General features: G+C 44.4%; 1 protein-coding gene across 1 annotated transcript in view; it reads right to left on the reverse strand.

The window, feature by feature from the left end:
• Positions 1-7759, reverse strand: part of RELT (RELT TNF receptor) — a 28356-nt gene extending 20597 nt beyond the window's left edge. Inside the window, exons 1-2 of the mRNA XM_075197656.1 lie at positions 7660-7759; positions 7474-7505 (exon numbers count right to left, since the gene is read on the reverse strand). Coding sequence (XP_075053757.1) covers positions 7474-7505; positions 7660-7759 — 132 coding nt within the window. The remainder of the gene's footprint in view (positions 1-7473; positions 7506-7659) is intronic.
• Between the last annotated feature and the right edge of the window lie 11467 nt (positions 7760-19226).

The raw sequence follows: 19226 nt of genomic DNA on the forward strand, positions 1-19226 counted from the left end.
TAGGAACAGCAGTTCTGAAAAACTGATGTTCCTGTGAAGTGCAAAACATACTGACCACGGCCTCTTCACTTCCGAAGAAGTATGTGATCCACGGGGCTCCTCTTCTCACTCCAGTGCGCATGCGCCGACTGAAAACCCCTGACATGCGCACAAGCATCCCCGCAATTATACAGTGGCTGAGAGAGATCGATGAGCGACAGGGAGGGATCATGTGATCCCTCCACACATGCGCTGTGAAGCTCTGCGCTGAACAGTGTTGAAAACTATCAAGAACAGTAATGCACACCTTTACCATAGGTGTATAAGTATTTTCAAATGTTAGACATCTATGGGGACTGCTATGTGTTTCAAAAAAAATGCGAAGCAGTGTTGGTAGATTACAAATATACTTAAAATATACGTCCATTCCCCGAAAACAGAATTTACAAGCAAATTAACTATAATAGGCCCCTAAATATTTTATTAGCAAATAGGAGCATGAATCTACGTAGTGAGGAAAACTACACAAAATGTTCATCAAAAATACAAAGGAAAAAAAAAAGCCACTGGTTATTTTACTTTAGATCCACAGGAAAACAAGATAAAGAATAAAGAAATGGACCAGTTCTGCCCAAACCCTGAAATCTGATGTGTGCTCTCCCTGGAATAAGACATGATTCAGCTCCTGGTCATCGCTGTGAGCGGCACCCCAGTAAGTTCACTATAATTAGCCATCACCCTTTACACACCCACCAGTCACCAGACATCTTAATCACATTAACAATGCAGAGAAGGGGTGTCGCCTGCTTCATTTCCAACACAAAAGAGTGACAACACAGTATGAGTGATGCTCATGGGGAAACCTTATCAGTGATGGAGCCCAGTGCACATCTGAGACATTCTTTCAGTCTGTGCGGCCATGTAAACGGTCTACCAGCACAGATCCAGGCATTTGTCAGCTTAGGTCTACGCTGTGCACCCACTGGGGTTCGAAAAGCGTTTTTAGAGAGGACTGTATAGTTTTTCCAACAGAACTGACAGTCTGCAAGTGCACAGAAATGGAATAAGGAGCGTTTCATATAATTTAACGCAAGTTAAACGCATTTAAAATTGCAAAAATGTGCGGTCTCATTTGATAAAAGGATTGTGGTTTTCACTTCTACTTACAAGTGCCTAATGTGCGCTAGAAAGGCATAAACGTAACGCCAGTGGGTACATACTCAGACATCACAATCTAGCTCCGGTTGGCTGTGATCCAAACTGCGCAGATCCGATCGTCCAATGATCTCATGGAGTACAAACTACACATTTAGTGAATGGCGACAAGCACGCATTTGAAAAGATTTTTGAGCTTGTCCAATGAAAAGGTTTTTTTTTTCGGCCCTGACTTGTGCATCTGACTTCACCCTCCAGACAGGAAGGAAAGTTTTACAGTTTCAGCTCAACTTCTGTCATTGTCACAGCCTGGGGGAGGGGCTACTAAAGGGACACTTCCGAATCATCTAGGTAAGGTTTCTGGTAATAGATATTATTAGCTACATTGCACGTGAAAAAAAGAAGCAGACCTGGAAACATCTAGTGCACTGCTTACACTCACTGCGGCCACTCTGCAAATATCAAAATAAAGAAATTATATTTGATTACACCACTGTCTGAGGTCATGGTGAAATAGTGCATTATGTAAATTGTGTTAAGGTTCTTTTTATCCAGCAACAAAATGGGAAATCAGCCCCTTCTGAGGCACTAATCATTCAGCGGTTGGGGCTTATTCTAGGGTTTTACCTCAGGGCTAATCCCATACTGAATGACCAGCCTACCCCCCTCCAAGCTTTGTCCGACCATCTGTCCCAAGTGAGGTAAGCAGAGTCCTAGCACGGAGTCAGGTAACGTTACACAAGGCTGTATCACCTGGTATTCCAGACCCTAGGGGAGGGTGGAAGTGGGACAAGCAGAACCAGATGGATTGTACTGTAAAAAAAACAGTCAGTTTGGGGAGGTTTTACTGAAAGAGCCAACTTCACGTGGGCAAATAAACTTTTTCATAACATGTTTTAACTGCAGTTGGTGAAAATTAAAAATGTACCGGGTAGCACAGCAGCCACCTCCCCACCCCCTCAGAGTCTGCTCAGTCTGAACTAGGTCTAGTATATACAGTACACTGTACTAGGACCAATAAAAGCAAGAAAAAAAAAAATATTCAAAAGTTACTTTTAAAACTTGGAAAATCCGTTGAAAAGGGAAAAAAAAAAAGTGCCGAAACGCAGTTCTGTGAGTTCTATTAAAAAAAAAAAAAAAAAAGTGTCTGTATGTATAGATAAAAACACACACATACATACATACATACATACATTAATGGACCAATAAATCAACAATTCAGGTTTCTATATGTGGAACAGCTGCTCCAGTCTCAACGCAGGTGAGGACGGGCCTTATACAAGGCATTATGTAGACAGTGACGCATTATGTAATATTAATGTAATGCACTTCCCATGCAAAGACTACAGCAGGTGGTAAGAGAAAGTGGTGTTATAAAGTGGTGTGGTATATAATTTATTATATACACACACACACATACATACATACATACATACACACACACACACACACCTTGCTACTCTGTAAGATTACAGAAAGACATAACAGAACAGTCCTATGAGCTCTGAGGACGGTCCACGCACGATGTAGACCATATGTGAGGTAAGTGGCCAGCACATTGGTTATACACTGCGGGCAGAGAGAAGCCTGTGACCACTACAACTACCAAACCCATAAAACCAGCCAACAGCTCTCATCACAGAGGAAGCAGCTGATCTAGCACCCAGTATGACGGGAATATTTCCATGACAAGATGACGGAGGCCGGAGCCTGCAGCTATAGACAGGTAACAGAGAACATCCGACATCCGTTACATCACACAATGGAACAGGACAACACCTTGTGTAAGCATAGGTTTACTGGTGTATTATTATAGATTGTGATGTACAATTATATACACAGCACAAGTCACCAGATACATAAAGACACAAACATTTAAGTAGCTATATGTAATGGTAGAGAATAAAAGCAGTGGATTATATATATTTTCTTTAACCCCCGGAATGAAACAGTCTATCATCTATGGGCAGCACGGTGGCTCGGTGGTTAGCACTTCTGCCTCACAGCGCTGGGGTCATGAGTTCAATTCCTGACCATGGCCTTATCTGTGTGGAGTTTGTATGTTCTCCCTGTGTCAAGTGGGTTTCCTCCGGGTGCTCCGGTTTCCTCCCACACTCCAAAAATATACTGGTAGGTTAATTAGCTGCTATCAAAATTGGCCCTAGTGTGTGTGTTAGGGGATTTAGACTGTAAGCTCCAATGGGGCAGGGACTGATGTGAGTGAGTTCTCTGTACAGCGCTGCAAAATCAGTGGCGCTATATAAATAAATGGTGATGATGATGATCTAACTGCATTTTACTTTCACAAAAGTCTGCGGTTACCTCGTCCTAGAAATCTATATCTTGGTTCCTACTTTAATTAATAAACAGATAGTTAGAGAAATACAGCTCAGGACAGCTTACGTCTGGGGCTTTTCTTTTTTTTTTACTGAATATTTATAGAAAATGTTAAATTATCCATGTTCATAAGAGATATATTATTCATGTAAAACGATTATACAATAGGCAAAGATTCCGAGCCATGGTCAGTTTCATTCACGTTATGCATTACATAGAGAGATATAATCAAGTTATATTTTCTATGGATCATCCCCACACATAATTCAATAAAACTCACACTGAAAATGTGATTTCTCTACATAACGGCTTAATGCAATCACAATGAGTTTCTGAATCGCTGCACATACGCTTTTAAATTGGTTAAGGGGGATCACGATGCAGCAGAGGATTCTGGGTAATGACGTTCCTTGCCTAAGGGAAAGCTTTTTCGAAAATATCTTAAAAGTGCTGTATTCATGGCAACATACAAAGTGACCACACACAGAAAGCCCCCAGGACGTAGCACTACCCAAACCCAATTTCCTAGCACAACACAAGACTTTCTACCCAGCAGCAAGGGAGTCATTACATAAAGATCAGCAGGTGCTCTTGCCAAACTGGTTGTAAACAATTGCAAAAGCTTTAACAGAGGTTTCAAAAGAGACCTGAGACTTGTAGGTATGTAAATATATATAAACCCTTGTTACTAAAAGGAGAGTTCTTACATTACTAGAATCACATATGCAACACCTTGGGGTATATTTACTAAACTGCAGGTCTGAAAAAGCGGAGACGTTGCCTATAGCAACCAATCAGATTCTGTCATGTAGAATGCAATAAAGGATAACTAAAATCTAATTGGTTGCTATGGGCAACATCTCCACTTTTTCAAACTCGCCATTTAGTAAATCTACTCAGCAGCATACTTTAAATGAAAAAAAAAACCAAAACAAAAATGCAGGTGGCCCAGCCAAGGGTAGCCCAATATGGGACTGTCCTGGGGTGCAGATGCCCCCCTACCCCCCAGCCCAGCCTGCCCCTGGTGGTATTGCAGTGTACGCCCATTGTATTGTCAGAAGTGCAAAGTTTTGAAGAAGAAAAAAAAAAAAAAGCTTATAAAAGTAGTTTTATTTGGCAATGAAAGTAATTCAGTTTGGTTCAGCCATATGCTCTCTGACATTGAATATGAATGTGATACAAAATTAAAATTAATTTTAATAAAAAACTCCCCCAGGATATAAATATGGTCAGAAACTGGCAGCACACAGGCAGATGGGAGTTATACTTTGACCACATCTACAAACCTGCTCTAATACTGACCCTATTGATATCAAGAAGATCATTATTAGGCTATAAACAGTGCAATATTAGATCAATTGTCGGATACACACTGACATATCACAGTGTGAAGCTGAACAGTTAATGAGTTCGTCCTGTCACCTACTGCAACACATCTTAGACCAGGTTCTGACACAGACTATTCATAGCTGGGAGCCAATCACTGCCCTGTGACCTGCACTTCTGTAGGATTCCCTACTCCCCCCACATACTGCTTAATGGGAAACGGACCCCAAAAGTCACAGAATATGAAAGTTCATTTCTACCTAGGAAAGCATTAAACTGTACAATATGGGGCCAAAACCATTGTTTTATGGCGAAAGGAATAAAATAAAAAACAGACAAAAATACAATTTGCAGTCACTTTCAGTAAGTTGTTATCTGTGAAATATAATCATTGGACTCCTCGCTAACACAGTATTCATTACCCCCTTAACTCCTGGCTTACACTGGTCAAATAATGTAAGCTCCTAGAAGCAGGATCCTGTCTTATAAGATTCTGCATTTTATAAAAAGCCGACTGTTGGAGAACCCCCCCCTCCCTCCTCCTCTGTGGCCCATGAGTCTGCACTGAAACTTGGCTCTGCAGGATCCACACACTGCAGGGGAGAAGCCGAGAAGCGTATACTTGCTGGGGAGGAGGAAGACTTTGTCATCCTGGCCCCTGTGTAACCCAATGCTAACAACCCAGGAATTCAACACTGTAGATCAGGTTTAGGAAACCTGTGACATTCAGAGCATGCTGGGACTTTTAGTTCTACAAGAGCTGGCACACCACAGACTACAATTCACTAAATGATGTGACACCACACAGGCCCCCAATAATATCTGGCACAATATAGGAGACACATGACAACTGCAACAGCAAACTTGGGAGCTTAGAGGCCACAGCTGACATGGAACATGAAACCGGGGAGGTAACATCTATAGAATAATATTAGGGAAGTCTATGGATAGCATATATCACACTGACCAGACACACTGCAGAGCCAAGTACACACACATGTCAGTGTACAGATGTTGTGGCCTATACACTACAACCTACACATATGAATACAATATACTCCACATCAAAGTATATAATGCATGCACACAGAATATGTTGCAGTCTATTACAGTACTATGGAGCATTATAAAGTCACATTTTCACCTACACAGCCCGTGTGATAACCACACACACACACATACATACATACATATATATATATATATCACACTAGACAGAGGTCACATATGATAAAGAACAGCACAGCCCAGGAATCAGCAAGTACTGCAGTGTGCCAATGTCAGCCAGGGCATCTGGTAACCTGTTCCCTGCCCTACAGAGCATCACTGAGAGTACCCCAGTGCACCCCCATTATACCCCAGCTCTCAGGCGCAGAGTACCCACCTCCTGCCCCAGCGCTCAGGCGCAGAGTACCCACCTCCTGCCCCAGCTCTCAGGCGCAGAGTACCCACCTCCTGCCCCAGCTCTCAGGCGCAGAGTACCCACCTCCTGCCCCAGCTCTCAGGCGCAGAGTACCCACCTCCTGCCCCAGCTCTCAGACGCAGAGTACCCACCTCCTGCCCCAGCTCTCAGGCACAAAGTACCCCCCCCCTTCTACCCCAGCTCTCAGGCGCAGAGTACCCCCCCCCCCCCCTTCTACCCCAGCTCTCAGGCACAAAGTACCCCCCCCTTCTACCCCAGCTCTCAGGCGCAGAGTACCCCCTTTTACCGCAGCTTTCAGGAGTAGAGTACACCCCCCCCCTTTCTACCCCAGCTCTCAGGCACAAAGTACCCCCCCTTCTACCCCAGCTCTCAGGCACAAAGTACCCCCCCCCCTTTCAACCCCAGCTCTCAGGCGCAGAGTACCCCCCCCTTCTACCCCAGCTCTCAGAGTACCCCCCCCCTTTCAACCCCAGCTCTCAGGCACAGAGTACCCCCCCCCCCCCTTCTACCCCAGCTCTCAGGCACAAAGTACCCCCCCCCCTTCTACCCCAGCTCTCAGGCGCAAAGTACCCCCCCCCCCCCTTCTACCCCAGCTCTCAGGCGCAAAGTACCCCCCCCCCCCCCTTCTACCCCAGCTCTCAGGCGCAAAGTACCCCCCCCCCTTCTACCCCAGCTCTCAGGCGCAGAGTACCCCCCCTCCCTTCTACCCCAGCTCTCAGGCGCAGAGTACCCCCCCCCCCTTCTACCCCAGCTCTCAGGCACAAAGTACCCCCCCCCCCTTCTACCCCAGCTCTCAGGCGCAGAGTACCCCCCCCTTCTACCCCAGCTCTCAGGCACAAAGTACCCCCCCCCCTTCTACCCCAGCTCTCAGGCGCAGAGTACCCCCCCCCACCTCCTGCCCCAGCTCCCTGGCACAGAGTACCCACCTCCTGCCCCAGCTCCCAGGCACAGAGTACCCCCTCTTACCCCATCTCTCAGGCACAGAGTACCCCCCCCTCCTGCCCCAGCTCTCTGGCACAGAGTACCCACCTCCTGCCCCAGCTCTCTGGCACAGAGTACCCTCCTGCCCCAGCTCTCTGGCACAGAGTAACCCCTCTTACCCCAGCTCTCTGAGTTGATGCACCAAGTCCTGCTCTACAGAAAGCTCCCGTACTCATAACACTGGTGCAGCTCTACAGAGCATTTCATGTGACCCTTCAGCCCCTATCCCAGTCCCTCTCCCGGACCCCCAGTTACCCCAGGCTGGTACATACCTGATAAGCCGGTCCTGGTGCAGCGTGAGCTCAGCCTCCTGCTCCCAGCAATGTGTCCGCTCTCTCTCAATCACACGTTTATTTCACCTCCTCGTGACGTCACCGCAGCATTACACGCAGCGCCTTCTGGCGACACCTAGCGGTGCAGCTGCAGCGTTACATGGAGAGGCGAAGCTAGGAACTTACCTGTGCGGTCTAGTCTCGGGTCTCTGTGGCTGAACTGAGTCCCAAAACTGGCTTCTAGCATCTCCCAACTGCTCCTCTTTAATCTATAAAGTGGCGACATATTCTGAAGGGTGTACAAGCAGATCTCTCTGCCCAGCTTTATTGCCAAAGTGTCCCTCTTTTATATCTCATGTAAAAGGTTTGTGTATGATCTTGATGTCACAGAACCCACCCTACAATTTTAATATTTTTTGTGTTTTGTATATTTAGCTGATCATATTAGTATGGTTATAATAATTTATTTATATTGGACCATCATATTCTGCAGCGATTTACAGTCTGACACTTCCAATTTGGCATTTCAGTCTCTTGCCCCAGGGGACCTTACAAGCTAATTTCCATATCAAAGGCATAAACACACAGGGGCTAATTTATTGAGAAGCCAGTAAAGCTACCAGTTAAGATGGGTATACACTACAGGAATATTCTCCCAGTGAGATTTCTGTAGCGATATTACCAACTACTGAAACATGAGACGATTCATGTGTACACACCTACACAATTTACCTTCATCTGGCTTAACCATCGGCTGAAAAGATGGTGACTCTTAAACTCTATGGAGATCTGCCTACACTGCTGGTCGTGAGTGAGTACACACTTTAGAAATTTGCCCGACATCATTCCATCATTGATGATAAGTTTTAATCAGTTTCTAAAATAAAACCAAACGATACAATGTGCTCTGGTGTGATAAAACATGATTGTGGGAGCGTACACACTAATGCTATTTTGGACCTAACAGTCATTTATTGTGTGATTGGCACAAATGGTACCAAAACATCCTCCAAGTACAACTTCTTCCAACCATCCAAGAACAGTTTGGTGATGAACAATGCCTTTTCCAGCAATGATAACTAAGTGGCTAGGGGATCAAAACATCAAAATTTTGGGTCCATGGCCAGGAAACTCCCCAGACCTTAATCCTATTGAGCACTTGTGGTCAATCCTCAAGAAACGGGTGGACAAACAAAAACCCACAAATTCTGACAAACTCCAAGCATTGATTAGACAAGAATGGGCGGCCATCAGTCAGTATGTGGCCCAGAAGTTGATTGACAGCATGCCAGGGCGAATTGCAGAGGTCTTCAAAACGAAGGGTCAACACAGCAAATATTGACTCTGCGCATAAAATTAATGTAATTGTCAATAAAAGCCTTTGACACGTATGAAGTGCCTGTAATTATACTTCAGTATACCATAGCAACTGTCACGGTTCAATGGGTCGGATCCTAGATCTGCCTAATTTAGCGCTACTCCCAGCAAGTCGCGGAGTATAATGCACGGAGAGTATTCATCAGGGACCGCCGCAAGGTGGTTTGGTCTTAGCTGCGTCCGCCCGCAGGTCGCGGCCCTCACTGGAAGTATCAGGTGAGACCTATAGGGGAATGTAGATAGGAGAAAATCTGCAGATAACTGGCTACAGCAGGAGTGATGAAGCGTTAGCTCTGCGGACACGTGGTTACCGCAGGGATAGTGACGAAGTACACCAAGGGCTAGATTTACTAAGCTGCGGGTTTGAAAAAGTGGGGATGTTGTCTATAGCAACCAATCAGATTCTAGCTGTCATTTTATAGAAGGTACTAAATAAATGAAAGCTAGAATCTGATTGGTTGCTATAGGCAACATCCCCACTTTTTCAAACCCGCAGCTTAGTAAATCTAGCCCCAAGTGTCAGCTCTGCAGACAACAGGTTATAGCAGGAGTGATAGAGCGTCAGCTCTGCGGACAAGTGGTTACCACAGGGTTAGTGTCAAAGTACATGATGAAGAGTCAGCTCTGCAGACAACAGGTTATAGCAGGAGTAATGGAGCGTCAGCTCTGCGGACAAATGGTTACCACAGGGATAGTGGCGAAGTACACGATGAAGTGTCTGCTCTGCAGACAACAGGTTATGGCAGGAGTGATGGAGTGCCAACTCTGCAGACAAGTGGTTACCACAGGGTTAGTGGCGAAGTACACAATGAAGTGTCAGCTCTGCAGACAACAGGTTATAGCAGTAGTGATGGAGCATCAGCTATGCGGACAAGTGAATACCACAGGGATAGTGGCGAAGTACACAATGAAGTGTCAGCTCTACAGACAACAGGTTATAGCAGGAATGATGGAGCGTCAGCTCTGCAGACAACAGGTACAGCAGGAGTGGTGGAGCATCAGCTCAGCAGACAACAGATATACAGCGGCAGAAACAGAGCCACGTCTAATACCAAGCAGGTAACTTGATAAACAGGCAATGAGTTGCAGGGGGAAGTGCTTTTTGAAGTTTGGAGCCAAAATTGAGTATCCAATGGGAGATAGGCAGAGGGCATAAGAAGACCGAGTCTGAGCATGCGCAGACTTGAGAAGAAGACGCCGGGTGTCGGAGCGCGGAGGTCAGCGGGGAGCTGGTAAGTGTGTGTTGAAACCCAAAGGACCGGCGTGTGACAGCAACATCTGACAAAAAAGGTCTTAAAACACTGAAGCAGCAAACTTTGTGAAAACCAATACTTGTGTCAGTCATTATAGGGCATCACGGTGGAAAAGTGGTCAGCTCTACTGCCTCACAGCGCTGGGGTCTTGAGTTCAATTCCCGACCATGGCCTTATCTGTGTGGAGTTTGTATGTTCTCCCCATGTTTGCTTGGGTTTCCTCCGTGTGCTCCGGTTTCCTCCCACTCTCAAAAATATACTAGTAGGTTAATTGGCTGCAAATTGACCCTAGTCTCTCTCTGTCTGTGTATGTTAGGGAATTTAGACTGTAAGCTCGAATGGGGCAGGGACTGATGTGAGTGGAGTTCTCTGTACAGCGCTGCGGAATCAGTGGCGCTATATACAAGAAATGGTGATGATGATTCTCAAAACTTTTGGCCATGACTGTACAATATGTGGGAACAATATCTATAATACATACATAGCACATAGTACAAGATGTGGGAACATATTATAATACATACATAGCACATTGTATATATAGTACAATAGATACATAGTACATTGTACACTATGCCACAGGGAGTATTTATCAACGTGGTCCTGTCACTTTGTTTAAAGGGCGGACAAAGTTTATTACATTCCTATTTTGTTTTGACGTTTAACAGGCATTGTTTTTCAAATCTCATGTGTACAAACCCTTAAGCTTCTTGCTTTTTTGCACTGAAGTTGATATATTGTTAAAATATTGGTGTGGTACTTGTATTTCTGTCTGTTTTCTACTTGTAATCCTTTGTTGCTGTGATTTATGTTTTCTCTTATTTCCATGAGTAATCAGTGTGGTGCAACACACAACTCACCAAACACAAACTTTACCTCCAGATAAGATCTCTAGACCCTGAAAATATTTTGTCTTAGTGTTTCCCGAATGTTTTCTTGTGTTCTGCTAATAGATCAGACTTAATTATTTTGGTGTCAGGTAGGATCTACAAACAGATTTCAGACAGGTGGTTAGAGTACGAGCTCCGAGACAAGGTATTATTACTACCATTGTGGTACAGGGCACACGTAATGTTATGATTGTTGAGCATCAAAACTCTGAGTATTGTTTTATATATTAATAAACTAAAACATGACTGTCTGACAGCTTTGAAACGGGCTGTAAAAAGATTTTTGTGGATTTAGCTCAAAACGTAAAAAAAAATAAAAAATACAATGCAATGTAGCAATTTAAGCTTGAAAGACAACATTTTATAGTTTATTTACTGTTGTTCTAACTGCAAGCTGCAAATTTGAACTTTGAAACAAGTAATTCAGCAATTCAGTAATTCAAATTACAAACCTGTGCAAAATCCCAATTGAGTGTTGAACAATTGGAGCGCCTTGAACCAACCACATTAGATTGAACTACAAACTGGTGCAAACATATGAATAATTCAAGTATATCTATAAAGTATGAAAAGCTTGGATAGCACTGAATTCAAACACTCCATTCCCCATGTATAGTAATTATCGGCAATTCAACCATTTTGTCTCTTCCGATACTTGACAGTAAAACAGTGAGAACCAATTACACGTGTCTCTTTTTGTATTTTTACATACCATTTTCCTAGGGTGTTCTGCTGACAGAGAGATGGGTTTACAAACAACAAACCAACACATGAAATTATGTGCAATTTACTGCTATATGAGTGTGTCCCAACTCCCTAGTTAAGAGAGAAATCTTGTACTGATAGTTACTTGTTTCACACACATTTTATTATTAAAGGAATTAGTTGTTCTCATGACTCAACACTTGCAAAAGTCCAGACTTTTCAAGACAACACTGAGTGTAATGTTGAGAACATGAAACCAACTGATCTATTGATACGTTAGATACTATGTGTCAGCATTTGTGTGTAAAACTGTATTTAAAGGGCAGAAACGTACAATGTCTCCAACCTTCATGTAAGTGTATGCAACAAACCAACTGATACTGAGTTGAGTATTACTGAGAAAATAAAATGCACTACTACTAAAGATCCTGCTCTGTTTATCTATTCCTACTGTACTACTGTGATTTACAAATACAGAATTAACATTCTCATGCACCCCCGACCATCCTGTTTTGAGTCCATCATCCTTAATCTAGAGGCGCGGCCATCAACTACACCATCACCAAGAAGCCAGTGGTTCCAGGTGTCGGTGAAGGAGCCTGGTACTGGCAGCAACTATTCTCTTACAACCAGGTCATCACAGTAAGTGTCTGGTGACCATGTGGCAGTAGGAGAGGTCAGTAATGGCAGGTCACTGATGATGAGCAAAACTGGAAGCCATCTGTAATCCCCAACAGGATGGCAAAGTAACAGGTCCCATCCTGACACAGATTAGTTTTTGACAAGTGGTGGGATAATCACAGGCGGTTGTTCAAAGACAAGTTCAAGAGAACAGAGTTACCAGAAGAGGAGTTACTGCCACACAGGTGGATGTACAGGATGCCCAACCTGCCAACAAAGGGTCACTAGAAGGCTGGAGACATTAGGAGATAATATACCAATGAAGGAATAGATGTTTATTATTTCAGGAGTAGATTGGTGCCACAACCTGCAGAACTCATGGGAACAGTTTCATAGCCGGTGACAGACTGGATTCTGGATCAGGTACCTGACACATAGGAAGCAGCTGCCCTTATGGCAAAGAAAATGTGGCTATTTGTCCACACTGGCAGAAGTACCAGGCTAGAAGAAACTAGCTCTAAAGGACTATACAAGCAGGGTAACACCCCTACACATCTGGGATCACCTGCACCCAAGCGGCACTCCTGTAGGGATAAGAACTGAGAGACTCTGGGTCCTCAATTATTATAGTGAGCTCCCACCCTGTTGAGCCTGATTTGAAGCTACAGGGTTGTACAGCCACAGTGTCAAAGGTCAGGCTATAATGAGGGTGGTGTGGCTACACAGGGTGCAAGCCGAGGGGGAACCATGGCTGCTTGCTCTTTGTCCCATGTTCAGCTCCCGAAATTTACATGTTGCCCCACAGATATGTTCCCCTTGCTGGGACGCGGCACTCTCACGATCAGCGTCTCGACCGGTGCCTAGGCAACGGCCAGGCCGAGCCCCCGGAAGTGACGTCCCGGTCGTCATAGCGATGCCGGGACGGAGTGTAAGGGAGTCGCGGCGGCTGGGCACCGCCGCGGCTCGTAACAAGAAGAAGCAGACAGGGAAAAAGCAGAAAGAAGAAGCAGACAGGAAGACACAGAGAGAAGAAGCAGAGAGAAGATGCAGCAGGAAGAAGCAAAATGAAGAAGCAGGCAGGAAGAAGCAGTGAGAAAAAGCAGATAGAAGAATAAGACAGGAAGAGGTAGAGAAGTGACAATAAGTAGAGAGCAGGCAGGAATAAGGAGGCAGGAAAAAGCAGAGAGATGAAGGAGGCAGAAACAAGCAGAGAAAAGATTCAGGGCAGGAAGACACAGAGAAGAGAATCAGGCAGGAAGAAGTAAAGAGAAGAAGCAGACATGAAAAAGCAGAGAAAAGAACAAGCAGGAAGAAGCAGCAACAAAAAGAAACAGAGAAGCAGAGAGTAGACCTAAAGTAAGTGAACTACTGCAGTGGTTAGAGGAGAACCGAGATTGGGGAGATCTGAAGAGTACATCCCCCCTCTCATGCACTGAAAGGGGGCAACACCACATGACATAGTCCCACGTGTGCAGGAAATGAGAGAGTGGCATAAATTATACACTTATTGCTAGACTTTCCATATATCATGTACCTATCCCTTTTTTCCAGACAGGGCCCAACATTACAGGCTCCAGACAAGCAGCTACAACAGCAGTAGGCGGTGAAAGCCCAGTCTGCCAGCTGTCCTGATTCTGATGGGGCAGTCCCATTTCTGTGTGACTGCTCAGTCAGGATGTTGTCCCGAATGTACGGGACAGTTGGGATGTATGTCCCGCTTCACACTGTACTGCTTGCTAGAGTGAGCTGTGTACACTACTGTTATTTGCACGCAGCTCCCCCTTAATAATCATCATCATCATCATTTATTTATATAGCGCCACTAATTCCGCAGCGCTGTACAGAGAACTCACTCACATCAGTCCCTGCCCCATTGGAGCTTACAGTCTAAATTCACTAATATACACACACACACACACACACACACAGACTAGGGTCAATTTTTGATAGCAGCCAATTAACCTACCAGTATTTTTTTTGAGTGTGGGAGGTAACCGGAGCACCCGGAGGAAACCCACGCAAACACAGGCAGAACATACAAACTCCTCACAGATAAGGCCATGGTCGGGAATTGAACTCATGACCCAGTGCTGTGAGGCAGAAGTGCTAAACACTACGCCACCGTGCTGCCCTAATAATGGCATTCATGTACATTATTTGTCAGTTGCCAAGAAACCCCTCTGGCAAAACACATAGGAAAAAAGTTAGGGAAGATTCAGGAGGCAGGGGGCTGATCGCAGCAGACAAATGCGATGTCAGAGATGTGGTACCTGGGGCATCATGTGGGGGGAGGATGGACCTGGTTCATCACCCACACCCAGGTACTGACATTCTGCACAAATGGTTATCGCTGTAACTAAGCCCCTGACAGACCACACCCTAAAGTAGTAGACTGGACACCCGAGTACAAACTGGCATTCCAGTTCTTGAACGAGGCCCTGTGGAGTGTTCCAATATTGGTGGCGCCAAATTAAAATGCAGCAGCAGGTACACACAGACTTAAGTGAGAGAGTCTCCATCCTAATCTGTACCCCCCAATGATGGTAAAGTAACCCTATCAAAGAAGGGCAACTAAAATAGTGCATGGTCTACAGCACAAAACTTACCTGGAAAGACTAAAATATCTTAACACGTATAGTTTGGAGCAGAGAAGGGAAAGGGGGGACATGATATATCAAGGGTTATACCAAGGTACATGATAGAAACATTCTACAAAGGAAGATAGGTATTAGAACACGAGGACATGTACTGACACTGGGGGGGAAGAGAAGTATTAGAACACGAGGACATGTACTGACACTGGGGGGAAGAGAAGTATTAGAACACGAGGACATGTACTGACACTGGGGGAAGAGAAGTATTAGAACACGAGGACATGTACTGACACTGGGGGGAAGAGAAGTATTAGAACACGAGGACATGTACTGACACTGGGGGGAAGAGAAGTATAGAACACGAGGACATGTACTGACACTGGGGGGAAGAGAAGTATTAGAACACGAGGACATGTACTGACACTGGGGAAGAGAAGTATTAGAACACGAGGACATGTACTGACACTGGGGGAAGAGAAGTATTAGAACACAAGGACATGTACTGACACTGGGGGAAGAGAAGTACTAGAACACGAGGACATGCACTGACACTGGGGGAAGAGAAGTATTAGAACACGAGGACATGTACTGACACTGGGGGGAAGAGAAGTATTAGAACACGAGGACATGTACTGACACTGGGGGGAAGAGAAGTACTAGAACACGAGGACATGTACTGACACTGGGGGGAAGAGAAGTACTAGAACACGAGGACATGTACTGACACTGGGGGAAGAGAAGTATTAGAACACGAAGACATGCACTGACACTGGGGGAAGAGAAGTATTAGAACACGAGGACATGCACTGACACTGGGGGGAAGAGTAGTATTAGAACACGAGGACATGTACTGACACTGGGGGGAAGAGAAGTATTAGAACACGAGGACATGTACTGACACTGGGGGGAAGAGAAGTATTAGAACACGAGGACATGTACTGACACTGGGGGGAAGAGAAGTATTAGAACACGAGGACATGTACTGACACTGGGGGAAGAGAAGTACTGACACAGGGGGGATAAGAAGTATTAGAACACGAGGACATGTATCTGACACTGGGGGGGAAGAGGAGTATTAGAACACGAGGACATGCACTGACACTGGGGGGAAGAGAAGTATTAGAACACGAGGACATGTATCTGACACTGGGGGGAAGAGAAGTATTAGAACACGAGGACATGTACTGACACTGGGGGGAAGAGAAGTATTAGAACTCGAGGACATGTACTGACACTGGGGGGAAGAGAAGTACTAGAACACGAGGACATGTACTGACACTGGAGGGAAGAGAAGTATTAGAATATGAGGACATGTACTGACACTGGAAGGAAGTAGGTTCAGAGGAAATTTGAGGAAAAACTACTACACAGAAATGGTAGTGGATAAGTGGAATAGCCTCCATCAGAGGTGGTAGAGGATAATACAGTAGAGCAGTTTAAACATGCTTGGGATAGACATAAGGATATCCTTACAAAGAACTAAGGATCGAATAGGATTTGATTGGGCAGACTCGATGGGCCAAGCGATTCTTATCTGCCTTCAAATTCTATGTTTCTATCCATCACAGGAATGGACTGTGTTTGTGGCACATTTTGCTGGTTATGGAAGCATCTTTTTGTCTATTTGATCTCTTTTCCTATATTGTATTGAGCGGATATACACCAGCAGTTTCTTTTTTGCACACTCTTCTCATTGCAAGATGTAAAATGGGATTTTATTCAAAGAAGGAAGAGTGAAAAACCACAAACATTTGGTATGGGTTTGGAACAGCTTTACACATCACATTTGCCAGGTCAGTCATCGTTTTGCTTTTCTAAATATATGGGTCACAAAGTCCCCCCATTTTTTCTTTTTTTCTTTTGTGCATTTACGCTGCCTACACCGATCTGCCCATTGTCCAGCCGAATCCTTTGTGTATCCCCAAAGCCGCAATCTTCAGTATGTACACCTCTATTTATGCAAAGAAAGTAATGGGGCAGCTGTAAAGCTGGGTACACACTACACGGTTTTCGTCCAATAATCGGCTAAATCAGCCGACATACGACCGCTCGTTCAAAAGTCGGGTCAGTGTGTGCAGTGACACGATGGTCGAAAGTCTTCCCAAATGGACGATTGCCGCCTCATTTGGTTGGTCGCACCGTTTAATATTTTCGCTACAATCTCGTTTCCGCTGTGTAGTGTATAAACTTCCGTCCGATCCACAACAGTGAGCACGAAATTACAGTCATTGCTCACGACAACATGGCTGTAAAAAGTCACTAAAGGGACGTCCGCTCTTCCCTTTATCGTCCTAAACAAGGCTAGTGTGTATGCAGTCCATGGACCGAGCGATCGGAACATCGATCGCATGTAAAATCGATCGGCATAAAAAGTTGGTGGAAAATTCTGTAGTGTGTACCTACCTTAAGATAGACTATGCCTTGTAAAAGCAGTGTATTAATTGGCTTATTGTCTTTATGTATTCAACACCACACGTTGAAACTGTGTATAACATACCAAGGCTGATGAGTAAACATGACACATTGTTACTGAGCAAAACACATAGTGCATATTATATTCTGCATCATATTTACCACTTTAGTTCTGTGGCCATTTATTGTTGTTTAGCAATTAACAGTGTGGTCTGGATGAGTTCTGTTTATTGGGAATAGACTAGTAATGTATTGTCAACATTATGCAGACTTTGTATATTCTCCCTGTATTTGTGTGAGTTTCCTCCCACACTGGTAGGTTAATTAATAGTAATTATGTCAATACTCCTCTGCATATCTCTCTTCAGGATTAACTGCCCTATGGGTACCTGGAATTCTTACATCTGCTAACAAAGGAGTGAAGGGTCAACTATGATTAACCAGTCACTATTTTTTACATAATAATATAGAAATATTTATATTTAGCTGTTATCTTTCTTTGAACATTGTAAAAATAAGTAATTAGCAACACATTTATTTTGTAACACAAAATTAAGTTGTTGTTAAAGAATAGATTGTGTATTACAAAACAGATTTTGCACTCAACTTTGTGTTACAAAACTTCATTTATAATGTAAAATAATCTTTTTAGCAGAAAATACAGTTTTGAAAACAGATTTTGATGCATTTTATTTATCTGCAAATTGGATTTAACACATATTAATCTGACTTAGAAATAGTGTAATGAAGGAGTAAGTTGGTGTCAAAGATCACACGTAAACTTCTGGATTCAAACAATCAGACCAATCTGACTCTGTTATGGAGGCGGAGTCTAACGACGGGTAAGTTTATACCACGTATCCCCCCGTAAGGAGGCGAAGATTGGCTGCTATCACTCCACAGGCTGCTGCCTCCTGGACAGGTATCAGACGTGATAGGCAGGTATCAGGCGTGAATGCAGTGGTATAAGCAGGATAATGAATACCCCGGAACACACTGACATGGATGGCATAACCATGAACACAATACCGAAGATGGAATAACCAGGGACACACTGTGTAGGATGGAATAATCAGGAAAACACTTGCGAGGATGAAATAACTAGGAACACTGTCGGCGGAAATTGAATAACCAGGAACTCACTGGCATAGATGGAATGATCAGGAGCACACTTGCATGGATGAACAACCAGGACACGCTGGTGTGGATAGAACAACCATGGGCACACTGGCAAAGATGGAATAACCAGGGACACACTGGCATGGATGGAATAACCAGGAACACGCTGGTGAAAATGGAATAACCCAAGAACACACTAGCGAGGATGGAATGACCAGGAGCACACTGGTGTGGATGCCATAACCAGGGACACACTGGTGTGAATGGAACAACCATGGGCACACTGGCGAAGATGGAATAACCAGAGACACACTGGCGTGGATGGAATTACCGGGAAACAAGGAGAATGGATGATAATTAACCAGGAACAAGCTGGAAAAGAATATTCAGTAGAACACTGGAGTGAATTCCAGGAACACACGGAAGGAGACAGAAGCCGAAGTATTTGGACAAGAGAACTACACTGGCCCCTCTTGTGGTTTAACCAGGATAAAATAGAGGAGAGCAATGCGGGGCATGTAGACTGCTGCCAAATGAGAGGAGAGGAGAGGAGTCAAATAGAGTTGGCATGCGCACAAGTGTGCAAGTCCACAAATCCAAGATGGTGGGTGCCATCATTGTGACTCGGCAGTGCCATCCAGTGGAGGTAAGAGAGAGCAGATCTCTTATTCTGGAAGCAGACCCACTGAGGAAACCACACTTCATGGTGAAATGCGTTTGTAACCTACCTACACCCTAACAATTTGATATATTTACCTATTATTATATCTTATTATTATTTT

This window comes from Mixophyes fleayi, chromosome 2, assembly GCF_038048845.1.
Source record: "Mixophyes fleayi isolate aMixFle1 chromosome 2, aMixFle1.hap1, whole genome shotgun sequence".
Lineage (NCBI taxonomy): Eukaryota > Metazoa > Chordata > Amphibia > Anura > Limnodynastidae > Mixophyes > Mixophyes fleayi.